Here is a 21142-nt window from a genome sequence, read left to right as displayed (position 1 = left end):
TTCACTCAGAAGTTAACTTTAGATGACCCCCACCCCTGTCATCTTTGCACCCATATGGATGCATAGAGATAGGGGAATGAATGGATTAATGGACATGTCATATCGTGTGTACTACTTTATAGTAAGATGTCTAATCTTGAGTTCAATAGAAGAAAATGAAACTGATGTGAAACTAGAGGGATTATGGAACTTTTGATAAGTGTTTTTCATCAGTGGGGGGCTCTTTAAGGAATGTTGTCTCAAGTGTTTAAAATGGTTATGAAAGACATTAAGAAATTGAAATCATTATATTTTAAAACTTTGTTTCCATTTTAGATAGTATTGACTTTTTCCTACCTGTGAAAGATGAGAAAATTAGCTTCATATGTTTATTTCCATCTCAGCTCCCTTGCCCTTCTGATTTGTGTTCGTTTTGTTCTTTGAACATTATCAAGGTCTGTGATATTTATATTCAGTATATTCTGTTTTGTAACCATAATACCCTCTTCTTAAAAAGCATGGCTTCTGCACTTAAATAGATTCAGAGCTCGCCACCACAGTTTTATGGGCTTTATTCCTTAGTTCTTATTTTTTTGAGACGGAGTCTGGCTCTGTCGCCCAGGCGGGAGTGCAGTGGCGCAATCTCGGCTCACTTCAAGCTCCACCTCCCGGGTTCACACCATTCTCCTGCCTCAGACTCCGGAGTAGCTGGGACTACAGGCACCCGCCACCACACCTGACTAATTTTTTTTGTATTTTTTAGTAGAGACAGGGTTTTACCATGTTAGCCAGGATGGTCTCGATCTCCTGACCTTGCAATCCGCCCGCCTCGACTTCCCAAAGTGCTGGGATTACATGCATGAGCCACCATGCCTGGCCATTCCTTAGTTCTTTAAGTGACTTTTTTCTGTGGTTGGATTTTGACTATAAGCATTTTTTTTTTTTTTTTTTTAAGAAAGCAGTTTAAAGGTCTGTCTTTCTTTCCTTTCACTTTGGGAGAATACCCTCTGAATATGTTTTAAGCTTCCATCCTAGCATAGAGCAGACATAAAGAGAAAGGACAGTTCACTGTATGGTTCTTCACTGTTTGCCTCCAGGTTCACTCCTTCTCTTCAACTAGTGGAGTATTATTAAGAATTCTCAGGATTCTGTCTTTCAGCATTGGGGATAAGATTAGGACTCATACCTAGCTTTACTAAAAATCTGTTTTTATTTTGCTACAACATTCTGGCTTAAAGTTGTGCCCTTTCCTAAAGTTTCTGCTCATGAATTTTTTTTTTTTGGCTGTATTTCAAAACTATTTTTTGTTTTCGTAGATAGATAATAAGGAGGAAGATTCTCTGATCTTATTTCACTTTATGATGCTTACTAGGAATTATGTAGCATTACTTTTGAAATTAAAAAACCAAAACTTTGGAGACTTTTTATTGACTTAAATTAAGTGTGGTTTTACCTGAAAGCATAACATGGCAAAAAATTTAGGGCATCATTTATATTGCATTCTGTAGGAACAACAGTCCCTTGAAATATACATTTTATAAAATACAATGTGAATGGTACTTCCTAGAATTGTGCCATGCAGGTGATCCTGTTCTAACTGCTGTTCACCTAAAAGGAATATTAAATTGTCAAAGTCTGAAGTAGGGTTTGCTTCAATACTTTCACAGAATAACGCATAAGCGTTTTATTTGTTTGAACTTTTTTTTTTTCCTAGACAACTAGGGAACTGGGATATAGGATTCAGGCAGAGGCTCCAGAAGCCCTGGTAGACACTGAAATAGGTAGGAATGACCAGTAGCATGAAGCCAAGAAAGATGTGAAAGGCTGAACTGAAGATCAGTGCCGAATTGGAAAGCTAAGCTGAGAATTCAAACCTTGATGTCAGCCTAGAAATACCTGGCAGAGTGAGGCCTAGAAGCACAGATTCGTGGACTTTCATAGACCAGAACAGAGAAAATGAATGCAGAGTACAGAGAAGGAGACAAAGCCTCGAAAGATTGCTTGAGACTATTGGAGGGTGGCTAAGGTCTTACCCTAGTGGAATTAGGAAGATGTTAGAATCCTCAGCTGGTTTGGTCACTTTTATGTTTTAGTACTTTAAACATTTGACCATATCAGTGTTTGAGGTTGTTTTTTGTTCTTAAATAATACATTTGAGGTTAAAAAAACTGAGTAACGCCAAACCCTTTTATAGGAAACACCTCTTAGACCAAAATTTGTTCTAACTGGGTTATATCCTTTGATTGTATAGTTAACTGGAATGAGATAGAGAGGTCCCGAAAGTTCGTACCTAAATTTGTTGACTTCTTACAGGTTCTTGTTAGTATAGTAGCTGACTTCATAGTTGACTTTGAATTCATGTTTCTTGCTTTATTCTTATTCTCTCATAGTACCACTGAAGCTCATTTCCCTACCTCCCCTCCTTATCTTAGACATTATTCTATATACAAGCCCTTAGGGTTTAATCATGGTTGGGTTTTGTGTGTTTAGTAAGTTGCTTTGCAAATTAGCCTGGGTTTCTGGGTTCAGGATCTGAAATAATTTGGTATGTTTACAAAGTCTTTTTATAAACTAATAAAAATGGAAAGTAGGATTCAGGCTTTTTTGTAAACTGCATTGTGTCTGATCATTGCAATTATATGCATTATTAGTTCAGTTCTAAGCATATGAAAATAGATGCAGATTGCTTTTGTGTGTGTGTTTATTGCTTTTTTTTCTTTTCGGTAAACAGGGTACTTGTACACCTAATTGTAGATATATAACACAACTATGTCTTATACTCATGATGGGAGGTGTGTCATTTTGATCATGTCAAACTGAAAATAAATCTTGAGCATAGAATTTTTAAGTGAATTTCAATCTTAAATAGGTTAAGTAAGATTCTGCCAGATATGGAGTTGTTTTAGATGTATTATTAAGGTTCCCAACAGTGAACACAGATGGGAAAATGGTTCAATTATTGTCCTGTTGGCAAATACCAAGGACATTTTAGAATGCTGATGATTTTCTCCATGATAGATTCAGCTTATATTTGTAGATGGAAGGAAAGCTTTTATCTGAATTCCAAGAATTCTCAAGTGTAAAATATCTGATAAAATGTTAAAAGATTGGTAAGTGTATACATTTTTAATAATTTCTGAAATTTTTACATTATTTTTGTTTGTTCATCTAGCTGTCTCAGACAGATTCAAGACACTTGGATTAAATTAAACCTACTCTTTTATGTAGGAAATTAGAAAGATGCTGTTATGATTTATTCATTTAGCTCCTACTTCTAGAAAACTTATGTGGCAGTGTGCAATATTGTACAGCATAGTGTTTCCTAACATGGTTGTTTTAGAGCCTTTTTTCATTGTTGTAAAAACCACATAAGATTACCCTCATAACAGTGTTAAAGTGTGTAATACAGTATTAGCTGATGTATGTTGTTGTACAGCAGATCTCTGGAACTTTTTAATATTGCATAACTGAAACTCTATACTCATTGAACACACAACTTCACATCTCCCCTCTACCTGACCCCAGTCCTTGACACCACCAGTCTACTTTCCATTTGTATGAGTTTGATTACTTTAGATACCACATATACACTGAGTTATGCCATATTTGTTTTTGCAGTTGGCTTATTTCACTTAGAATAATGTCCTTACGGTTTATCCATGTTGTAGTGTATGTTAGGATTTTATTCTTTTTTAAGGCTGAATAATACTCCATTGGATGTATATACCGCATTTTATTTATTCATTCATCCATTGATAGATGTTTAGGTTGCTTCTACCTCTTGGCTACAGTGAGTAATGCTGCAGTGGACATGGGTATTCTCTGAGATCTTGTTTCTCATTCTTTTGGAAGTGTACCCACAAGTGGGATTGCTGCATCAAATGGTAGTTTCATTTTTAATTTTTGAAGAACCTCCGTATACTCAGCCCTCTGTATCTGTGGATTCTGCATCCTTGGATTAAACCAACTGCAGATAAAAAAATAATTAAAACCCAATACAAAATAAAAATATAACAATAAAAATAATTCAAAATTAAATTATGGTATAACAACTATTTACGTAGCATTTACATTGTATTTGATGCTATAAATAATCTAGAGATGATTTTAAGATATACAGGATAGAGTGTGTAGGTTATATGCAAATACTATGACAGTTTATATAAAGGACTTGAACATTTGTAGATTTTGGTATTTAAGGGGCGTACAGAAACTGATTCCTTATGGATACCCAGGGATGACTATACTGTTTTCATAGTGTCTGCACCATTTTACAATCTCACCAACAGTGCACAAGGGTTCAGTTCTTCATATCTTCACCAACATTTGTCATTCTTTTCTTCTTTTCTTTTTTTTTTGATAGTGGCCATTCTAAAGGGTATGAGATGATACCTCATTGTAGTTTCGAGTTTTATTTTCCTGATGATTAGTGATGTTGAGCATTATCTCATATGCTTGGCCATTTGTGTATCTTCTTTGGAAAAATGCCTATTCAAGTCTTTTGCCCATTTAAAAACTTGAGTTATTTGTTTTGTTATTGAATTGCAGGAGTTCTCTATGTGTTCTGTATATTAACTCTTTATCTCATATATGGTTTGCAGACCTTTTCTCTCATTGTTTCAGTTGTCTTTTTACTCTGTTAGAAGTTTTACTTTGTCTATTTTTGCTTTTGTTGTTTGTGTTTTTGTTGTCATATCCAAGAAGTTGTTGCCTATTTCATTGTCATAAAACTTTTCCCCCTATGTTTTCTTTTAGGAGTTTTACTTTCAGGTCTTGTGTTTAGGTATTTAATCCATTATGAGTTAATTTTTGTATATGGTGTAAGATAAAGGTCCATTTTCATTCTTTTGCATGTGGATACCCAGTTTTCCCAACATCATCTATTGAAGAGACTGTCCTTTCTTTACTGAGTGATTTTGACATCCTTGTCAAAGATCATTTGACCATATACACGAGGTTTATTTCTGGGCTCTCTGTTTTGTTCCACTGGTCTATGTATCCGTTTTTATGCCAGTACTAGGCTATTTTGATTAATGTAGCTTTGTAATGTATTTTGAAATCAGAAAGTGTGAGGCCTCTAGTGTTGTACTTCTTTCTCAAGATTGTCTGGGCCATTTGAAATCCCTTGAGATTCCATATGAATTTTAGGATTTTTTTTTTCTATTTCTGCAAAAAATACCATTGGGAGTTTAATAGGGATTGCATTGAATCTGTAGATTGCTTTGGGTAGTATAGACATTTTAATAATATTATTAAGTCTTCTAATCCATGAACACAGAATGTCTTTCCATTTATTTATGTCTTTTAAATTTTCTTTCAGCAATGTTTTGTAGTTTTCAGTATAAAGGTCTTTTGCCTCCTTTTGAAAATTTATTCCAAAGTATTTTATTCTTTTTCAATTCAATGCTATTGTAAATGGGATTATTTTCTTAATTTTCTTTTTGGATTGTTCATTATTAGTGTATAGAAATGCAACTGATTTTTGTGTGCTGATTTTCTATCCTGCAAAATGGTTCTCATGGTTTTCTAGTGTGTGTGTGTGTCATCTTTAGGGTTTCCCACATATAAGATCCTGTTACCTGTGAACAGAGATAATTTTACTTCTTCTTTTCCAATTTTGATGCATTTATTTGTTTTCCTTACCTAATTGCTGTGGCTAGGACTTTTAGTTCTACATTGAATAAAGTGTCAAGAGTGGGTATCCTTGACTTGTTCATGGTCTTAGAGGGAAAGTTCTCAGTTTTTTTTTACCGTTGAATATGATCTTGGCTGGGCTTTTCATTTATGGTCTTTAATATCTTGAGGTAATTTCTTTCTATTCCTAGTTTTTTGAGAGTTTTTATCATGAAATGGTGTTGAATATTTTCAAATGCTTTTCCTGCATCAATTGAAATGACCATGTGATTTTTGTCCTTTGTTCTGTTAATTTGGTATACAGTATTACATTAATTAGTTTCTGTATGTTAAACCATCCTTGCATCGCAAGCATAAATCCCACTTGCTCATGATGAGTGATCCTTTTAATGTGCTGCTGACTTCAGTTTGGTAGGTTTTTTTTTTTTTTTTCTTATTTTGAGACAGAGTCTTGCTCTGTCACCTAGGCTGGAGTGCAGTGGTGCAATCTCGGCTCACTGCAACCTCTGCCTCCCGGGTTCAAGTTATTCTCCTGTCTTAGTCTCCTGAGTAGCTGGGATTACAGGCACACACTGCCATGCCCTGGCTAACTATTTGTATTTTAGTAGAGATGGGGTTTCACCGTGTTGCCCAGGCTGGTCTTGAACTCCTGAGCTCAGGCAATCTGCCCACCTCAGCCTCCCAAAGTGCTGGGATTACAGGCATGAGCCACCGCTTCTGGCCCAGTTTGGTAGTTTTTGTTGAGGATTTTTGCCTTAATATTCATTAGGGATATTGCTCATACTGCTCTGTAGTTTCCTTTTCTTGAAGTATCTTTGACTTTAGTATTAGGGTAATGCCGGCCTCATAAAATGAGTTTGGAAATATTCTCACCTCTTCAAATTTTTGGAAGAAGTTAAGAAGGATTGGCATTAATTCTTTAAATGTTTAGTTGGATTTTCCAGTGAAGGCATCTGGTCTTGGACTTTTCTTTGTTGGGAGGTTTTTGATTACTGATTTAATTTTCTTACTAGTTCTAGATCTGTTCAGATTTTCTACTTCTTAATGATTCAGTCTTGGTAGGTTGTATGTTTCTAAGAATTTATTTCTTGTAAGTTATCAAATTTGTTGGCATATAATTGTTCATAATAGTCTTTTATAATCTTATTATATCATTTTTGAAAGTTAATTTTTAAGTAATTTTAGTTATTTAATAGTAATACTTGAATTGTGGAAAAATATTGGTAGTTACACCCCAATGCAGGAGTGTTTCTGTCACTTTTATATCTAACACTAATTTCTATTTATATTACATATTTTATTTAGTTATAATTTTTATACTACTACTCTATGACTTTCTTTGCCTATCAAGGATGTTTGTGATTTTGTTTTTTGTCAAATGGAATGGATTATAACTTCATAGTTAGGCCGGGTGCAGTGGCTCCCGCCTATAATCCCAGCACTTTGGGAGGCTGAGGTGGATGGATCGCTTGAGGCCGGGAGTTTGAGACCAGCCTGAGCAAAATAGGAAGACCCCATCTCTACAAAAACATAAAAAATTAGCTGGGTATGATGGTGTGCACCTGTAGTCCCAGCTACTTGGGAGGCTGAGGTGGTGGGAGGATCACCTGAGCTTGGGGAAGTCAAGGCTGTAGTGAGCTGTAATCATGCCACTGTACTGCAGCCGGGCAACGGAGTGAGACTCTGTCTCAAAAAAAAAAAAAAAAAAAAACAACATAATTAGGAAACCCACAAGATTTTAAAAGAATTATACCAACTTGTATGGTAACACACAGAAATAGCACAAAATGATAAATGTATTTTATACCTCCAAATTTTTAGGGGCAGGAAAAGACTAAGAAATCTACTCAGCTGCAATCACAGGCTCCTTTTTTTGTTTTTTTGTTTTGTCTTGTTTTAAAAAAAAAGACGAGTTGGAGGGCAGACCAAGGCCCAGACTTTGTAACCAAGAGTCTCAAGTTCACGGAACAGGACTGAGCCCTAGTCAAGGAACTGGCAACATATGCCTGAACAAACCTCAGAGTTGCTGTAGACCAGTGACTATCATGTGCCTCCATTTTTCCCCGCTTCAACTAGGAGTGTATATAGTGGTTATACTATGCCTGTCCCATCATTGTCTGTTGTGTATGTATTGGGGAAAATGATGTCTCTTTTTTTTTTTTTTCTTTTTTTTGAGACAGAGTCTCTCTCTGTCACCTAAGCTGGAGTGCAGCGGCGCAATCTGGGCTCACTGCAGGCTCCACCTCCTGGGTTCACGCCATTCTCCTGCCTCAGCCTCCTGAGTAGCTGGGACTACAGCCACCTGCTAGCACGCTCGGCTAATTTTTTTGTATTTTCAGTAGAGACGGGATTTCACCATGTTAGCCAGGATGGTCTCGATCTCCTGACCTCGTAATCTGCCCACCTTGGCCTCCCAAAGTGCTGGGATTACAGACGTGAGCCACCATGCCCAGCTGATCTGTCTCTTTAGTTCACAGGTCTTCAGATTGAGAGGAATAGTTTTCAAGAAGCTGTATGCAAAGGACTTACCTGCACCTGGAACTAAATGTAGATGATGTATTACATTTTGCACAGATCTCAATCAAAGCTTGATGGGATGAGGCTTTAGGAGTCTTGGAGGGAGGTGTGTATTTTATACATGGGAGGGATATGAGTTGTTGTAGCCAGGGGGCAGACTACAGCTGCAGTAATCCCTCCCACATACAAAATAGGTTCACTCGTTTCTCCAAGACTCATGAAGTGCAACAGTACCTCCCATCCCATAAGCTCCCCTTATCATGTCACCCTATCCCTGTGCCTGTGGAATGGTGGAGTCTGTGACTCCTCTACCTGAACCTGGTTGGGCTTTTGTAACTGCCTTGACCAACAGAATGAGGCTAAGGTGATGATATATGACTTCATATATCATTAATGGCTATATTTCACAAAATGTCATGTGCCTCTGCCTTGCTCTCTTTATTTGCTCATTCTTGAAAACCCCCATCTTATTGTTAGACTAAGCAGCCTGAGGAGAGGCCCATGAAGAGGAGAATCAAGGCCCTTAGACCACAGCCCTGGCTGAGCTCCTGATAGTCAGCAACAGCTTGTTAGCCATGTGTATGTGCCATCTGTAAAGTAGAATCTTCAGCCTCCAGTTGAAATAGCCTACTGATGCCACATGAAGCAGAGATGAGCTTACACATATTTGAGCAAAAGAAATGATTCTTGACATTTTAAGGTACCAGGTTTTAGGGTACTTTGCTACACAGTGATAGTTGCTCAAAGCACACCCCTCAAGTGATCTCATTTGTTTCTGTGGCATTAACTACACGGATTCTCAAATCTGAATTTTCAGGTCACTTATTTATTTGGAGCTCCCACCCATATATCTAACTGTTAATTGGATGTATCCCTCCTTAAGCACAACACATGTGACATTAAGGTATTGTCCTTCACCACCACTGGTTCTTTCTCTATTATTTTGGTTATCTTACTTTCCATTCATTGATGGCAGACATCTGGGAAAACATTCTTAATTCCTACATCTTCCTGCATGTAATTTTACATCTGAAATCTCATTTGAAAGCTGACAGAGTGATATTTTAAATGTGATCATGAGTTCATGCAATTCGTAAATGGCTTCACTTTACTTACACAATAAAGCCCCATTTTCTTGGCAGGATATTTGTGGCTTTCAATGATCTGGCCCCTTGCCAGATTTCTGGCCTTGCTGACTATTCCTCCTTTTTGCTTTATAATACTGAATTACTAATAGTTCTCCGAATACACAAGGAAAAACAGTCATTTTTACTCCTTCAGGGTATTTCCCTCATCTAGGTTTTTGGCAGAAATTGGTTGCTTGTGATTGTAAGACCCAGGTTCCTGTTTTCTTGCTGGCTGTTGGACAGGGGTTGTTCTCATTTCCTACAGGCTAATCTAAAGCCCTTGCCACATGGCCCTCTCACAACATTGCAGCTTGCTCCTTCAAAGCCAGTGGGAGAATCTTACTTGAGTGTGCTACAACAGACTCCTATGTAATGTCACCTAACCAAAGGAATGGCTACCCCACTGGTCCTACTGACACTCAGGGGAGGGGATTGTACAAGATTTGTTCACTAGGGGGTAGGAATCTTGGGGGCTGTCTTAGCATTTTGTCTACCTATGGTAGACAAAGTTCAGGGAACAGGACTACCTATGGTAGACAAAATAACTTAAGAGTACTTAATAACTCAAGTTATTGAGTACTCCCTCTCTCTGTATATTTATCTATAGATATATCTATCTATCTACATATCTATACTTACCTATGGTAGTCAGACTTCTAAGATAGCTTCCAAGATTCCTATCCCCTGGTGATAGGAATCACTTTGAGAGGCCAGGGTGGGTGGAGTGACTGAGTCCAGGAGTTCGAGACCAGCCCAGGCAACATGGCGAAACCCCATCTCTACAAAATATGTAAAAATTAGCTGGACGTGGTGATACATGCCTGTAGTCCCAGCTACTTGGTGGAGGCTGAAGTGGGAGGATTGCTTGAGCCTGGGAGACAGAGGTTACAGTGAGCTGAGACCCTGTCAGTGTACTCCAGCCTGGGTGAGAGAACGAGACTCTATCTAAAAAAAAAAAAAAAAAAAAAAAAAAAAGTTCAGTTATTAGAAAGTTTGGGAGAACTTCCTTTGTATCTGCTTTTATCCACTCTATTGGTTATTCAGTGGGCTCTTTCAGTCTGACAACTCGTGTCCTTCAGTTGTGGGAAAATTTTGTGTTTATTTTAGTGATGATTCCTTCTATTTTCTCCCTTCTCTTTTTCTGTGACTTGCGTTATTTAGATGTTAGACCTCTTGAACTAGTGCTTCAATTTTATTACCTTTTTTTCTCTATCTTCCATCTATTTCTGTTGTGCTTTCTGAGAGATTTATTTAACTTTATTTTTCAATTCTTTATGGATCCAGTTTCTTCCCATCTCCTTGAGGTTGTCTATGGTGGTTTCTGAACCTTTCTTCTTCCCATATAGTCTCTATTTTCTCTATGTTATTTATTTTTCTGTGTGTTCTAGTCTCTGTCTTTCATGTTGGAAGCTTTCCTCAGGTGTTTGTTAATCCTTGGATGTCTATTCAGAATTTAGAATTTGAAACTAAAAGCTGATTGGAAATTCTAACACTGGTGGGACTTGGTGACTTTTAAATATGTATATATACATATGTAACAGTGATGTGTTCACATCTTATTTCTTCATTAATCTTCTTTTTAAATTTTTATTTAATTTTTTCTTTAAAAAAAATAGAGATAGGGTCACGCTTTGTAGCCCAGGCTGGTCTTGAACTCCTCAGCTCAAGTGGTCTTCCGTCTTGGCCTCCCAACGTGCTAGGATTACAGGCATGGGCCATTGTGCCTGACCTTTTCATTAATCTTCTTAGTTTCTTACTATCACAATGGAATGATGAGAAAACAGAACAAAAACATCAGTCTTTGCAAGTCTCTGACAAAGAGCAGAGACTTCAAGGCAGTTGGGGTTGGGGGAGACTTGAGAGATGTGACCAAAATAGTACTGACTCTCTTTGGCTGACTGGGCCGAGGAGGGTTGGGAAGGTAGAATGGTGAGAAGGTGGCACCATTGTAAGCTGTCCTTGACATTTCTGCCCCATGACTGATATGTGTCTGATCTTCACAGACCATCCCATGGGATTTCCCAGTGCCTTCTGGCCACATGACATCCCACCTCCCTGCCTAGTTCAAATGTCCTGGGAATGCCAAGCGGTGCTAAGATGGACCCTGAAGCCAGCTGTGCTGGGTGGCAGCAAGAGAGGAGAGTGGAGGAGGGGCAGAGGCAGGCAACACTGTTCCGGATTCTCACACATTCTCTGTGTGAGAATTCAAGGAGTGTGGTTGAGTCTTGTCTGGGAGACATCTATGGTGGAAGGTGGAGAAGGTGCAGGTAGCAGTGGCAGAAGTCCACGTCTCTTAGGCAGTAAGCAGACTGAAATGGTGAGCAAGGCCGAGCCTAGAGCTCCATAGAGTAATTGGGCTTGGCCTGCTTTTTGGCGAATCCCAATGTCAGTATCTTTAGGCTTTTGGGGGTTACTTGGTCCCCCAAAAAGGATACAAATTCCAATTGAGGACAAAGGCCTGGCTGCTGGCATTCTGGGAACTGAGTGGAAAGAGAGCTGGGGTGAGGGGAATGTCTCAACATTTGGTTACTTAATCTCCCTGATTTCGGCATGATGTCCACACTGTCAGCTGTTCCTAGATTTCTGCTGGTGTGGGGAAGTGAGAGTTGTTTAAGCTCATAGAGTTGGGGAGGGGAATCTAGGGATCTAACTACCTCTCAAAAGCTTTGACACATTCCTCCTTATTTTAGAGCCTTCCTGCCACTTCCCTTCCAATATTTCCTTCCCAGGTCCAGACATGCCTGACGCTGACAGTTCCTGAGCAATTTTAGGATCCTGTAGTTAAAACGCAGTTTTCCCTCTAATGACTTAGGGTTTTGCCTTGTAGGATCTCCTAAGTCAGTTATTATTCTGACTTCTAAAATTGTGCTACCGTTTCTTCTCTTCCCTTCTTCACATACGTGTGTTTATCTCTTTTAAAAATCCCACTGCTGTAGTTTTCCTGGGAGTTCTGGAGGGAGTGAAATTAGATGTGTGTATTTAATTTGCTACTTTAACTCCGATGTTCCTCATTGTTTTGTAATATGTCATTATATGTTAAATTCTTATATGAAAAAGTTTATTCTTTAGTTATCTATTCTATTTCCTTTGAAATATTTATCAATTAGTCCCACACTGTTTTATTTATTGTTTTTGTTTGTAATATGTTTATTCTTTATGATTATAATTTTTGGTTTAACTTCTTATGAAATCTATTAGTTTTATAATGCCTAAACTTATAGAGGTCCAGACATGATGGCTCATGCCTGTAATCCCATCACTTTGGAAGGCCAAGGCGGGAGGATCACTTGAGCCCAGGAGTTCAAGACCATCCTGGGCAACATAGGGAGACCTTGTCTCTACAAAAAATTAAAAAAAAATAAAAATAAAAATAAAAAAACTAGGCACAGTGGTGTGCATCTGTGGTCCCAGCTACTCGGGAGGCTGAAGTGGGAGGATTGTTTGAGCCCAGAAGGCTAAGGCTACAATGAGCTGTGATTGTGCCATTGCACTCCAGCCTGATGAGAGAGCAAGATTCTGTCTCAAAAAACAAACAAACAAAACTATATAGGTATATTGGGAGCATTAAATTCAGAAAATTAAGAGATCATATCTGTTAGTGTTGGATTATTTTACAGACTTTTTTTTACTTGTGACTTTATTAATAAGAATTAGGAGAATTTGAATCCAAATGTTGGAATATTATTATCACTTTTTTTTTTTTTTTTTTTTTTTTTAATGAAGACTGAAGTTGCTGAAGATCCTCAACAAGTTTCAACTATTCATCTCCAGCTAGGCTTACCACTGGTTTTTATTGTTAGCCAACAGGCTACTTATGAAGCTGATAGAAGAACTGCAGAATGGGTTGCTTGGCGTCTTCTGGGAAAAGCAGGAGTTCTGCTCTTGTTAAGGTATCTTAAACATCAAATATTTATTATATTTAGCAAAACACTAATAGTTTCCATGTTTTAAAATTTGATAATTTAATCACTTATAAGTAAACTCAAATCTTTAATAGATTCCAATATAGTTAGAACTAGTTGCTGTGCTAAAATCTGTACATTCATTTATAGTTGATTAAAACTTAGAACTTAAAACCTTATTAAATGAAGATGGAGATTAAGATGGAGACTAGAAGATCCAGTCTATATTTATGTGTAAAATTTTTCAGTCACTAAATTGTAATATTGTTTCATAATTTTTAGTATAAGAATATAGTTCTGTTTTCTATTGATGTCCTGAGTGACTATTAGTCTTCACATTAGCAACATAAAACATTTATTTCCATTTTGAAAAAGGGACTCTTTGGAAGTGAACATTCCTCAGCATGCTAATGTGGTCTTCAAAAGAGCAGAAAAGGTTAGTTGTTTTATGTATTGTTCTACAATATCTGTTTATTTAAAGAAAGCTAATCTATGTAGTCTTAAAGTAATATATTTTATTATAGAAAAATCTGTAAATTATAAATTGCTCCTATTCAAAGAAAATTGCTGTTAACATTTTGATGCTTTTATCATGTGTCAGTCTGGTTTTTATCCTATGTTCACATATTTATATGTATTTTTTTAATAAAACAAAATCAGGATTATGCTAGATATCCTGCGTTTTGTTTAAAATAATATTGGGCTGGGCATGGTGGCTCATGCCTGTAATCTAGCACTTTGGGAGGCTGAGGCAGGTGGATCACTTGAGCCCAGGAGTGCAAGACCAGCCTAGGCAACATCGGGAGACCCCATCTCTACAAAAAATTGGCTGGGTATGGTGGTGCATGCCTATAGTCCCAGTTACTCAGGAGGCTGAGGTGGGAGAATCACTTGAGCCCCAGAGGTTGAAGCTGCAGTGAGCCGTGATTGTGCTACTGCACATCCACCCTGGGTGACAGAGAGAGACGCTGTCTCAAAAAAATAAACAAGATAAAACAGAATTCAAACCATAGCAGTGATGAAAGACAGAATAGTGATTACTTTTGGGGGATGTTAATGACAGGAGGAGCAAGAAGATAGCCACTGGGTGTGCTGATGATGTTCTGTATCTTAATCTGTGTGGTGGTGATACAAATATGTCCACTTTGTAAAAATCCCTCAAACTCTATACTTAAAATTTTTGTTCTTTTCTGTGTTAATGCTATACTTTAATTAAAAGGCTTACTACAAAAATTTCTGTGAATCTTTGGAACAAATTAAGTTTAATTTTGATTCCTCTACTTTTTAAGTTTATTATATTTCTGTAGAAATCAAAATTGCTTGTTTTGAATATAATGTTAAAAAATGAAGATATGTGATAGCAAAGAACAAACATACTTAGAGCTCATAGCTTTATTCCAATATAGAGTTACAGTCAAGAATACTTTGCTAAGATAATCTGTTGGCCTAAAATTTCATATTTTAAAAGCGTAACAGTTGGGCAATAGTAAAATAAATCTTAAGTAATATTTTTAATATTAAGTAATATTGATCTCAGTAGAATTTGATATTCTTAAAATAACTGGGAGCACATAGTAATTTAATGTTGTTTATAGCTAAACAGGAAATTGAACTTATTAGTGGAATTAATTTAGATGAATATTGTTTTGAATATTTCCATGGAATGTTGGAATAATCAATTTTGATTTGCTCTATTTGCAATAAAATTATATATATTTCCATTTTATAAAGAGGTAGAACTTGCTGTTATATGTGAAATGTTTTACAGACTTCAATATAATGTGGTTGTGACAAGAAGCAATTGAGGCTTTCAGCACCTTTTTTGCCACCTTTTTCAGTGTACCCATTGTCTTTATAGAAGGTATACTGTGGATGCTTTTCTTTTCATAGTAATTTTGGAGTTACATTTCCTTTTACGTTTTGCTAAGTTTTAGAATTGAAGTTCAAAGGCTTAGTTTTATTTTAGTGTCAAACAAGTAAAACTTGTTTTTTTTTCAGAGTTTTGCCCTGTCACCCAGGCTGGAGTGCAGTGGCACAATCTCGCCTCACTGCAACCTCTGCCTCCTGGGTTCAGACGATTTTCCTGTTTCAGCCTCCCGAGTAGCTGGGATTACAGGCATGTGCCACCATGCCCGGCTAATTTTTGTATTTTTAGTAGAGATGGGGTTTCACCATGTTGGCCAGGTTGGTCTCGAACTCCTGACCTCAGGTGATCCACCCACCTTGACCTCCCAAAGTGCTGGGATTACAGGTGTGAGCCACCATACCTAGTCCAAGTAAAACATTTTTATGTCAAAATAATTTGCTATATTCATTTTTAAAAAATTAATGTATTTCTAGGGAGTTCCAGTGGAATTTTTGGTATTACATGATGTTGATTTAATAATATCTCATGTGGAACATAATACGCACATTGAGGAAATACAAGAAGATGAAGACGATGACATGGAAGGTCCAGATATAGGTAATGTGTTACGATTCTCATCCCTTCCCCATCCTGCCTAGCACCCATAAAGTCAGTGAAATTTCCAATGAATTAACTTTCTCGAAGAATGTATTCAGATTCAAGACTCTGTAAAGAAACCTGGTGGAATTTATTTTGAATAACATTTTATCAAGTTGATTTGTTGAAAGATGTAAGGATGCTATATTTTGTTTAGTGTATTAGCATTTACTGTTACGTGTCAGGCTTCAAACTTCCCACATCTGTGCCTTCATCTTCCATATCAGTTCTTTCAGCCATTCTGGACTAGTCTGTGTTTAAAAACTTTGCTTAGAAACTACAACATGATAATTCACTGTTACTACTTTTATTAGGAAATGGAGTTCTAATAAATATTGTTATATTTGTATGTAAATAAATCCAATTGTTAATGGTATAAGAAGTAAATTTCAGTAATATTTTAACACTTCTTTTAAACAGTTATTTCAGTTTTTAAAAATATTTATTGCCTACATTTATGAAGTATTGTATGGTTTTTAAGGCTTTTTCCCACATATTACTTACTTTGATTGTTATGCTCTGAGTTAGCTGATACCACCTTCATTTTGTACACAGTGAGTCTGCATTTCTTGAGTTCAGTGATCCGCCCAAAGTCCCACAAGTGGCAGGTGGTGGGGCCTGGGCAAGAACTCAAGCATCCTGAAATAAAATCTTATTTATTAATGACGGTCAAGAATACTTCACTAAAATAATCTAGTGGCCTAAAATTTCATATTTTTAAAGCAACAGTTGGGCAATAGTGAAATAATTATTCCTGATACATCTTTCATAACATTAATCCTCTTCTGTAATTATTCATTTACTTTTTTCTCTTCTCCACTAGTCTATAAATATTTCTAAATCAAGGATTATATCTTGTTCATTTTTGTATAGCATATAGGAAATACTTGAGTGTTTTATATAGTACCATTATAAGCTCCAAGAAGGAAGCAATTTACATATCGTTTTCATGAGCTCCATGCATTGTGATCAAAATCTATATTATAAATTTAATAAGAGCTTTCACTGTTACCATGACCAGCTTCTTGGTTTGAGCAGAGCTCTGGTTTCTTTTCCGATATGCAGGGGTTAGAATTGCTTGTGTTCCTCTCTGGAGTTCTCAGTGGGCTTGTCATTACATAAGCAGACCTGTGTTCTGGTCTCTTGTTTCTTCGCTTATTCCTGTAATGGTTCCTGTATTTGAACCTTCAGAATTAGAGGACTTGTCCGCAATCTCAGTTTATTTGTTTCCTGTCTTCAGTGGGAGTTGCCTGTTTGAAGATTTCTTTGTGGCCACAGCCCCTATATTGTTTCCTGACTCTATGGCCTTATTTACCCTCTGATGCTACCTTATCTTTCTGGTTTTTATTTTTATTTTTTCATTTGACCAATAATAATTGTACATATTTGTGAGGTACATAGTGATGTTTCAAAACATATAATGTATAGTGATCAGGTCATTTCAATGCGTATCCATCATTTCAAGCATTTTTCATTTCTTTGTGTTGGAAACGTTCAATAACCTCCAGCCTGTTTCTAGTATTTCTTTTGCAGCTTTGCCTTTTTTGTTTATTTTTCATCTTAACTTCCTATTATCAGTAATCCATATTGGCCCAGAATGTTGTATAGTGTTGTGCCCATATATAATTCTTCCCCCTCCCTTTGTATCACTCCCGTTTACAAAGGAAAACTAGATGAGGGTTAGGAAAGAATTTATTACTGTCTTTGAATGTAAATCAGAGACAGGTGTACCCCAGAGAAATCGGCAAAATGGAATCAGAATGAAAAACACTGGTTCCACAAAAGGGCAAAAGAAAAGAAGCCTGTGTTCCAGCCTGGGCAACATGACAAAACCCTATCTCTACAAAAAATACAAAAATTAGCCAAGCATGGTGGTATGTGCCTGTAATCCCAGCTCCTTGGGAGGCTGAGGTGGGAGGATCGCTTGAGCCCAGGAGATGGAGATTGCAGTGAGCTGAGATCGTGCCAGTGCACTCCAACCTGGGCAACAGAGTGAGACCCTGTCTCAAAAAAAAAAAAAAAAAAAAAAGACTGAAAATAGTGTGTATATTATTAATGAATAGGTGGAAGGTAGAGCTGAGGTGTGACTAAATTTACAAGTGATGGTAGCTTATTAGAATATAAGAAAAGAGGGAAAGGAGGAAAAAGAAACAGAGAAGACTGACAGGAAAATGAAAATATATGAATAACAAGAAAAAATATGGTAAATAAGAAAATAGGTCTTTGCTAATTTTGGTATTGAGAATGTAATTTTTTAGTGTCATGGAATTTGGTGCTTAAAAGTACCTTAAAGTTATATAGTGCAACTCTCATGCTTCACAAGAGTTGAACATTGAGGCCCAGAGAGTTATGTGATTGACTAGAGTCGTACAGTTAGAAAATGGCTGAGGTTGTGTTGAAATCCAGATCTAGAGTTTTAATTTATAATATGGTCATGTGTCTCTTAACAATGAGGATACTTTCTGAGAAATGCATCATTAGGTGATTTCATTGAGCAAACATCATAAATTTCACTTACACAAACGTACATGGTGTAGCCTATTACACACCTAGGGTGTATGGTCTAGCCTATTGCTCCTAGGCCACAAACCTAGGCATGTTACTGTACTGAATACTGTACATACCTGTAACACAGTGGTAGATATTTATGTATCTAAACATGTGTAAACATAGAAGAGGTAAAATAAAAACACGGTATAAAAGATAAAAAATGGTACACTTGTATAGGGTACATACCATGTATGGAGCTTACAGGACTGGAAGTTGCTCTGGGTAAGTCAGTGAGTGAGTGTAAAGGCCTAGAACATTACATTATTGTAGACTTTATAAATACTGTACACTTAGGCTATACTAAATTTATGACTTTTTTCAATAATAAATTTGTCTTAGCTTACTGTAACTTTTTCACTTTGTACATTTTTACAATTTTTAAAAACATTTTGACTGTTTTGTAATAACATTTAACTTAAAGCACAAACACATCATACAGCTGTACAAAAATATTTTCTTTTGTTATATCCTTATTCTATAAGCTTTTTTTTCCATTTAAAACTTTTATGTTTTACGTTTTAAACTTTTCTCTAAAAACAAAAACACAAATACACATCAGCCTAGGCTTATACAAGGTCAAGATCATCCATATTACCCGCTTCCACTTCCACATTGTGTCCCTTTGGAAGGTCTTCAGGGACAGTAACAAGCATGGAGCTGTCATTTCCTATGATAATAATGCCTTCTTTTAGAACGCCTCCTGAAGGACCTACCTGAGGCTGTTTCACAGTGAACTTTTTATTTTATAAGTGAAAGGAGTACACTCTAATGATAAGAGTATAGTAAATATATAAACCAATAATCTAGTCGTTTATTATCATTATCAAGTATTATTTACTGTACATAATTATATGTGCTATACCTTTTTTTTTTTTTTTGAGACAGAGTTTTGCTCTTGTCGCTCAGGCTGGAGTGCAGCGGTGCAATCTTGGCTCACTGTAACCTCCACCTCCTGGGTTCAAGTGATTCTTCTGCCTCAGCCTCCCAAGTAGCTGGGATTCCAAGCATGCGCCAACATGCTCGGCTGATGTTTTGTATTTTTAGTAGAGATAGGGTTTCACCATGTTGGCCAGGCTGGCCTTGAACTCCTGACCTCAAGTGATCCACCCACCTTGGCTTCCCAAAGTGCTGGGATTACAGGTGTGAGCCACCATGCCCAGCCTTATGTGCTGTATGACTCACCATAGGTTTGTTTACACCCGCATCACCACAAACATGTGAGTAATGTGTTGTGCTACGACGTTACAATGGCCACTACATCACCAGATGATAGGAATTTCTTAGCTCCATTATGATCTTAAGGGACTACAGTTGTGTATGTGGTCCATTGTTGACTGAAATATCATTATGTGGTGTGTGACTGTATTAGAAATTATGTATAAAACAATACTTTAGTTCTATGAATGTATTGTCTTCTTTCTCCCTTCTTTCTTTTTAATGTGTTATTACAGAGAATTATGAACATACCATAAAGGAGATAGAATAATAGAACAAATTCTTGTTATCCATTACTTGGCCTCACATTATCAAACCATGGCTAATCCTGCTCCAGTCACCCCCCACCTCTTATTGTTTTGTAGCAAATCCCAAACATGATTTCATCTATAAATATTTCCCTGGGTTTCAGAAATACAAGATTTTCATTTTTAACATTAACATAATTAATACTATTATTACATCTAAAAAATTAACAATTCTGATTATCATCGTATATCCAGTCAGTGTTTGAACTTCCGATTGCACCATGCTCTTACATGCCACTGTGCCTTTGCTCATGCTGTTCTCTTTGCTCTTTATGCCACCCCTGCCTTTCTTCTCTGCCTACCTGAGTTTTCTTTTTCTTTTCATATTCAGCTAGTATCAACTCTTCTAAGAAAATTTATCCTTTAGTCAAGTTATATGCTCCATCTGTGTTACCATACAATCTCTACAAACTTCCGACAGAATATTTATGAATCCAAATGTATTTTTGAAGATACATGGATACATGGATGGATGGATGGATGGATGGATGGATGGATGGATCTATCAGTCTATTGATTGGTCTGTCTAAATTAAGGAAAGGTTTTCACATATTCAGAATCCACTCATAACTTGATGCTTTTTGGATAAAATCCAGACTTCTTGTCTCATGTGACCTCTTATGATCTAGCCACTGCCTAGCCTAGAGTTTTCTCATGCTGTTTATTCCTTCAGCCCCATCTTGTCTTAGTCAAATTTCCCTTCTCTCAGCCTTGTATGTGCTAAACTCTTGTATGTCTCAGAGCTTTTGCATATGTAATTCTCTTTGTCTAAAACATTCTTTTCTTGATTTTCTACCTGGCAGACTTTGGGCTTCCCAATCTAAATAGCCCTGTTATAATCTCTCAGTGTAACCTTTACCTTTCTTCACAAATTGGTCATAATTTATAATTATATGTTTATTCAGTGATCAGTTTGTCTGACTTTTCCATAGATAGAAGTTCCATGTGGTCAGGACTACGTCTGCTTTGTTTACCAGTTTTCCTAGTGCCTGTCACAATGCTTGGCATATAGTAGAGGCAACATAAACAAAACAACACTATTAATATTCTTTGCAGAACAAGTTTTAATTTTGAAATTGACTAGAACTTTACAACTTCTAGGTCAGGAAGCATCTCAGAGTCAGTTAAGCAACTGGAAAGTTTTTTAAATATCATGCATCCTAACTATTAAGATAGGATGAAGTATGAGAAGAGCTTAGTTTTCATTATACATCAATATTTAAATTAATTTCTTTTCCAACATTTCAGATGTTCAGGATGATGAAGTGGCAGAAACTGTTTTCAGAGATAGGAAGAGAAAATTACCTTTGGAACTCACAGTGGAACTAACAGAAGAAACATTTAATGCAACAGTGATGGCTTCTGACAGCATAGTACTCTTTTATGCTGGTTGTGAGTATGACCCTT

General features: G+C 36.8%; 1 protein-coding gene across 3 annotated transcripts in view; it reads left to right on the top strand.

The window, feature by feature from the left end:
* Positions 1–21142, top strand: part of TXNDC16 (thioredoxin domain containing 16) — a 126244-nt gene that overhangs the window by 37789 nt on the left and 67313 nt on the right. For all 3 annotated transcript variants that reach the window (XM_007986702.3, XM_007986701.3, XM_073010994.1), the window contains exons 10-13: positions 12981–13147; positions 13535–13595; positions 15500–15623; positions 20984–21127. In XM_007986702.3, the coding sequence (XP_007984893.2) occupies positions 12981–13147; positions 13535–13595; positions 15500–15623; positions 20984–21127 (496 nt within the window). The remainder of the gene's footprint in view (positions 1–12980; positions 13148–13534; positions 13596–15499; positions 15624–20983; positions 21128–21142) is intronic.

The sequence above is a fragment of the Chlorocebus sabaeus genome, chromosome 24, assembly GCF_047675955.1.
Source record: "Chlorocebus sabaeus isolate Y175 chromosome 24, mChlSab1.0.hap1, whole genome shotgun sequence".
In the NCBI taxonomy this organism is placed as follows: Eukaryota; Metazoa; Chordata; class Mammalia; order Primates; family Cercopithecidae; genus Chlorocebus; species Chlorocebus sabaeus.
The sequence above is the reverse complement of the archived record's forward strand: the minus strand, read 5'-3'. Positions and strand labels throughout refer to the sequence as shown.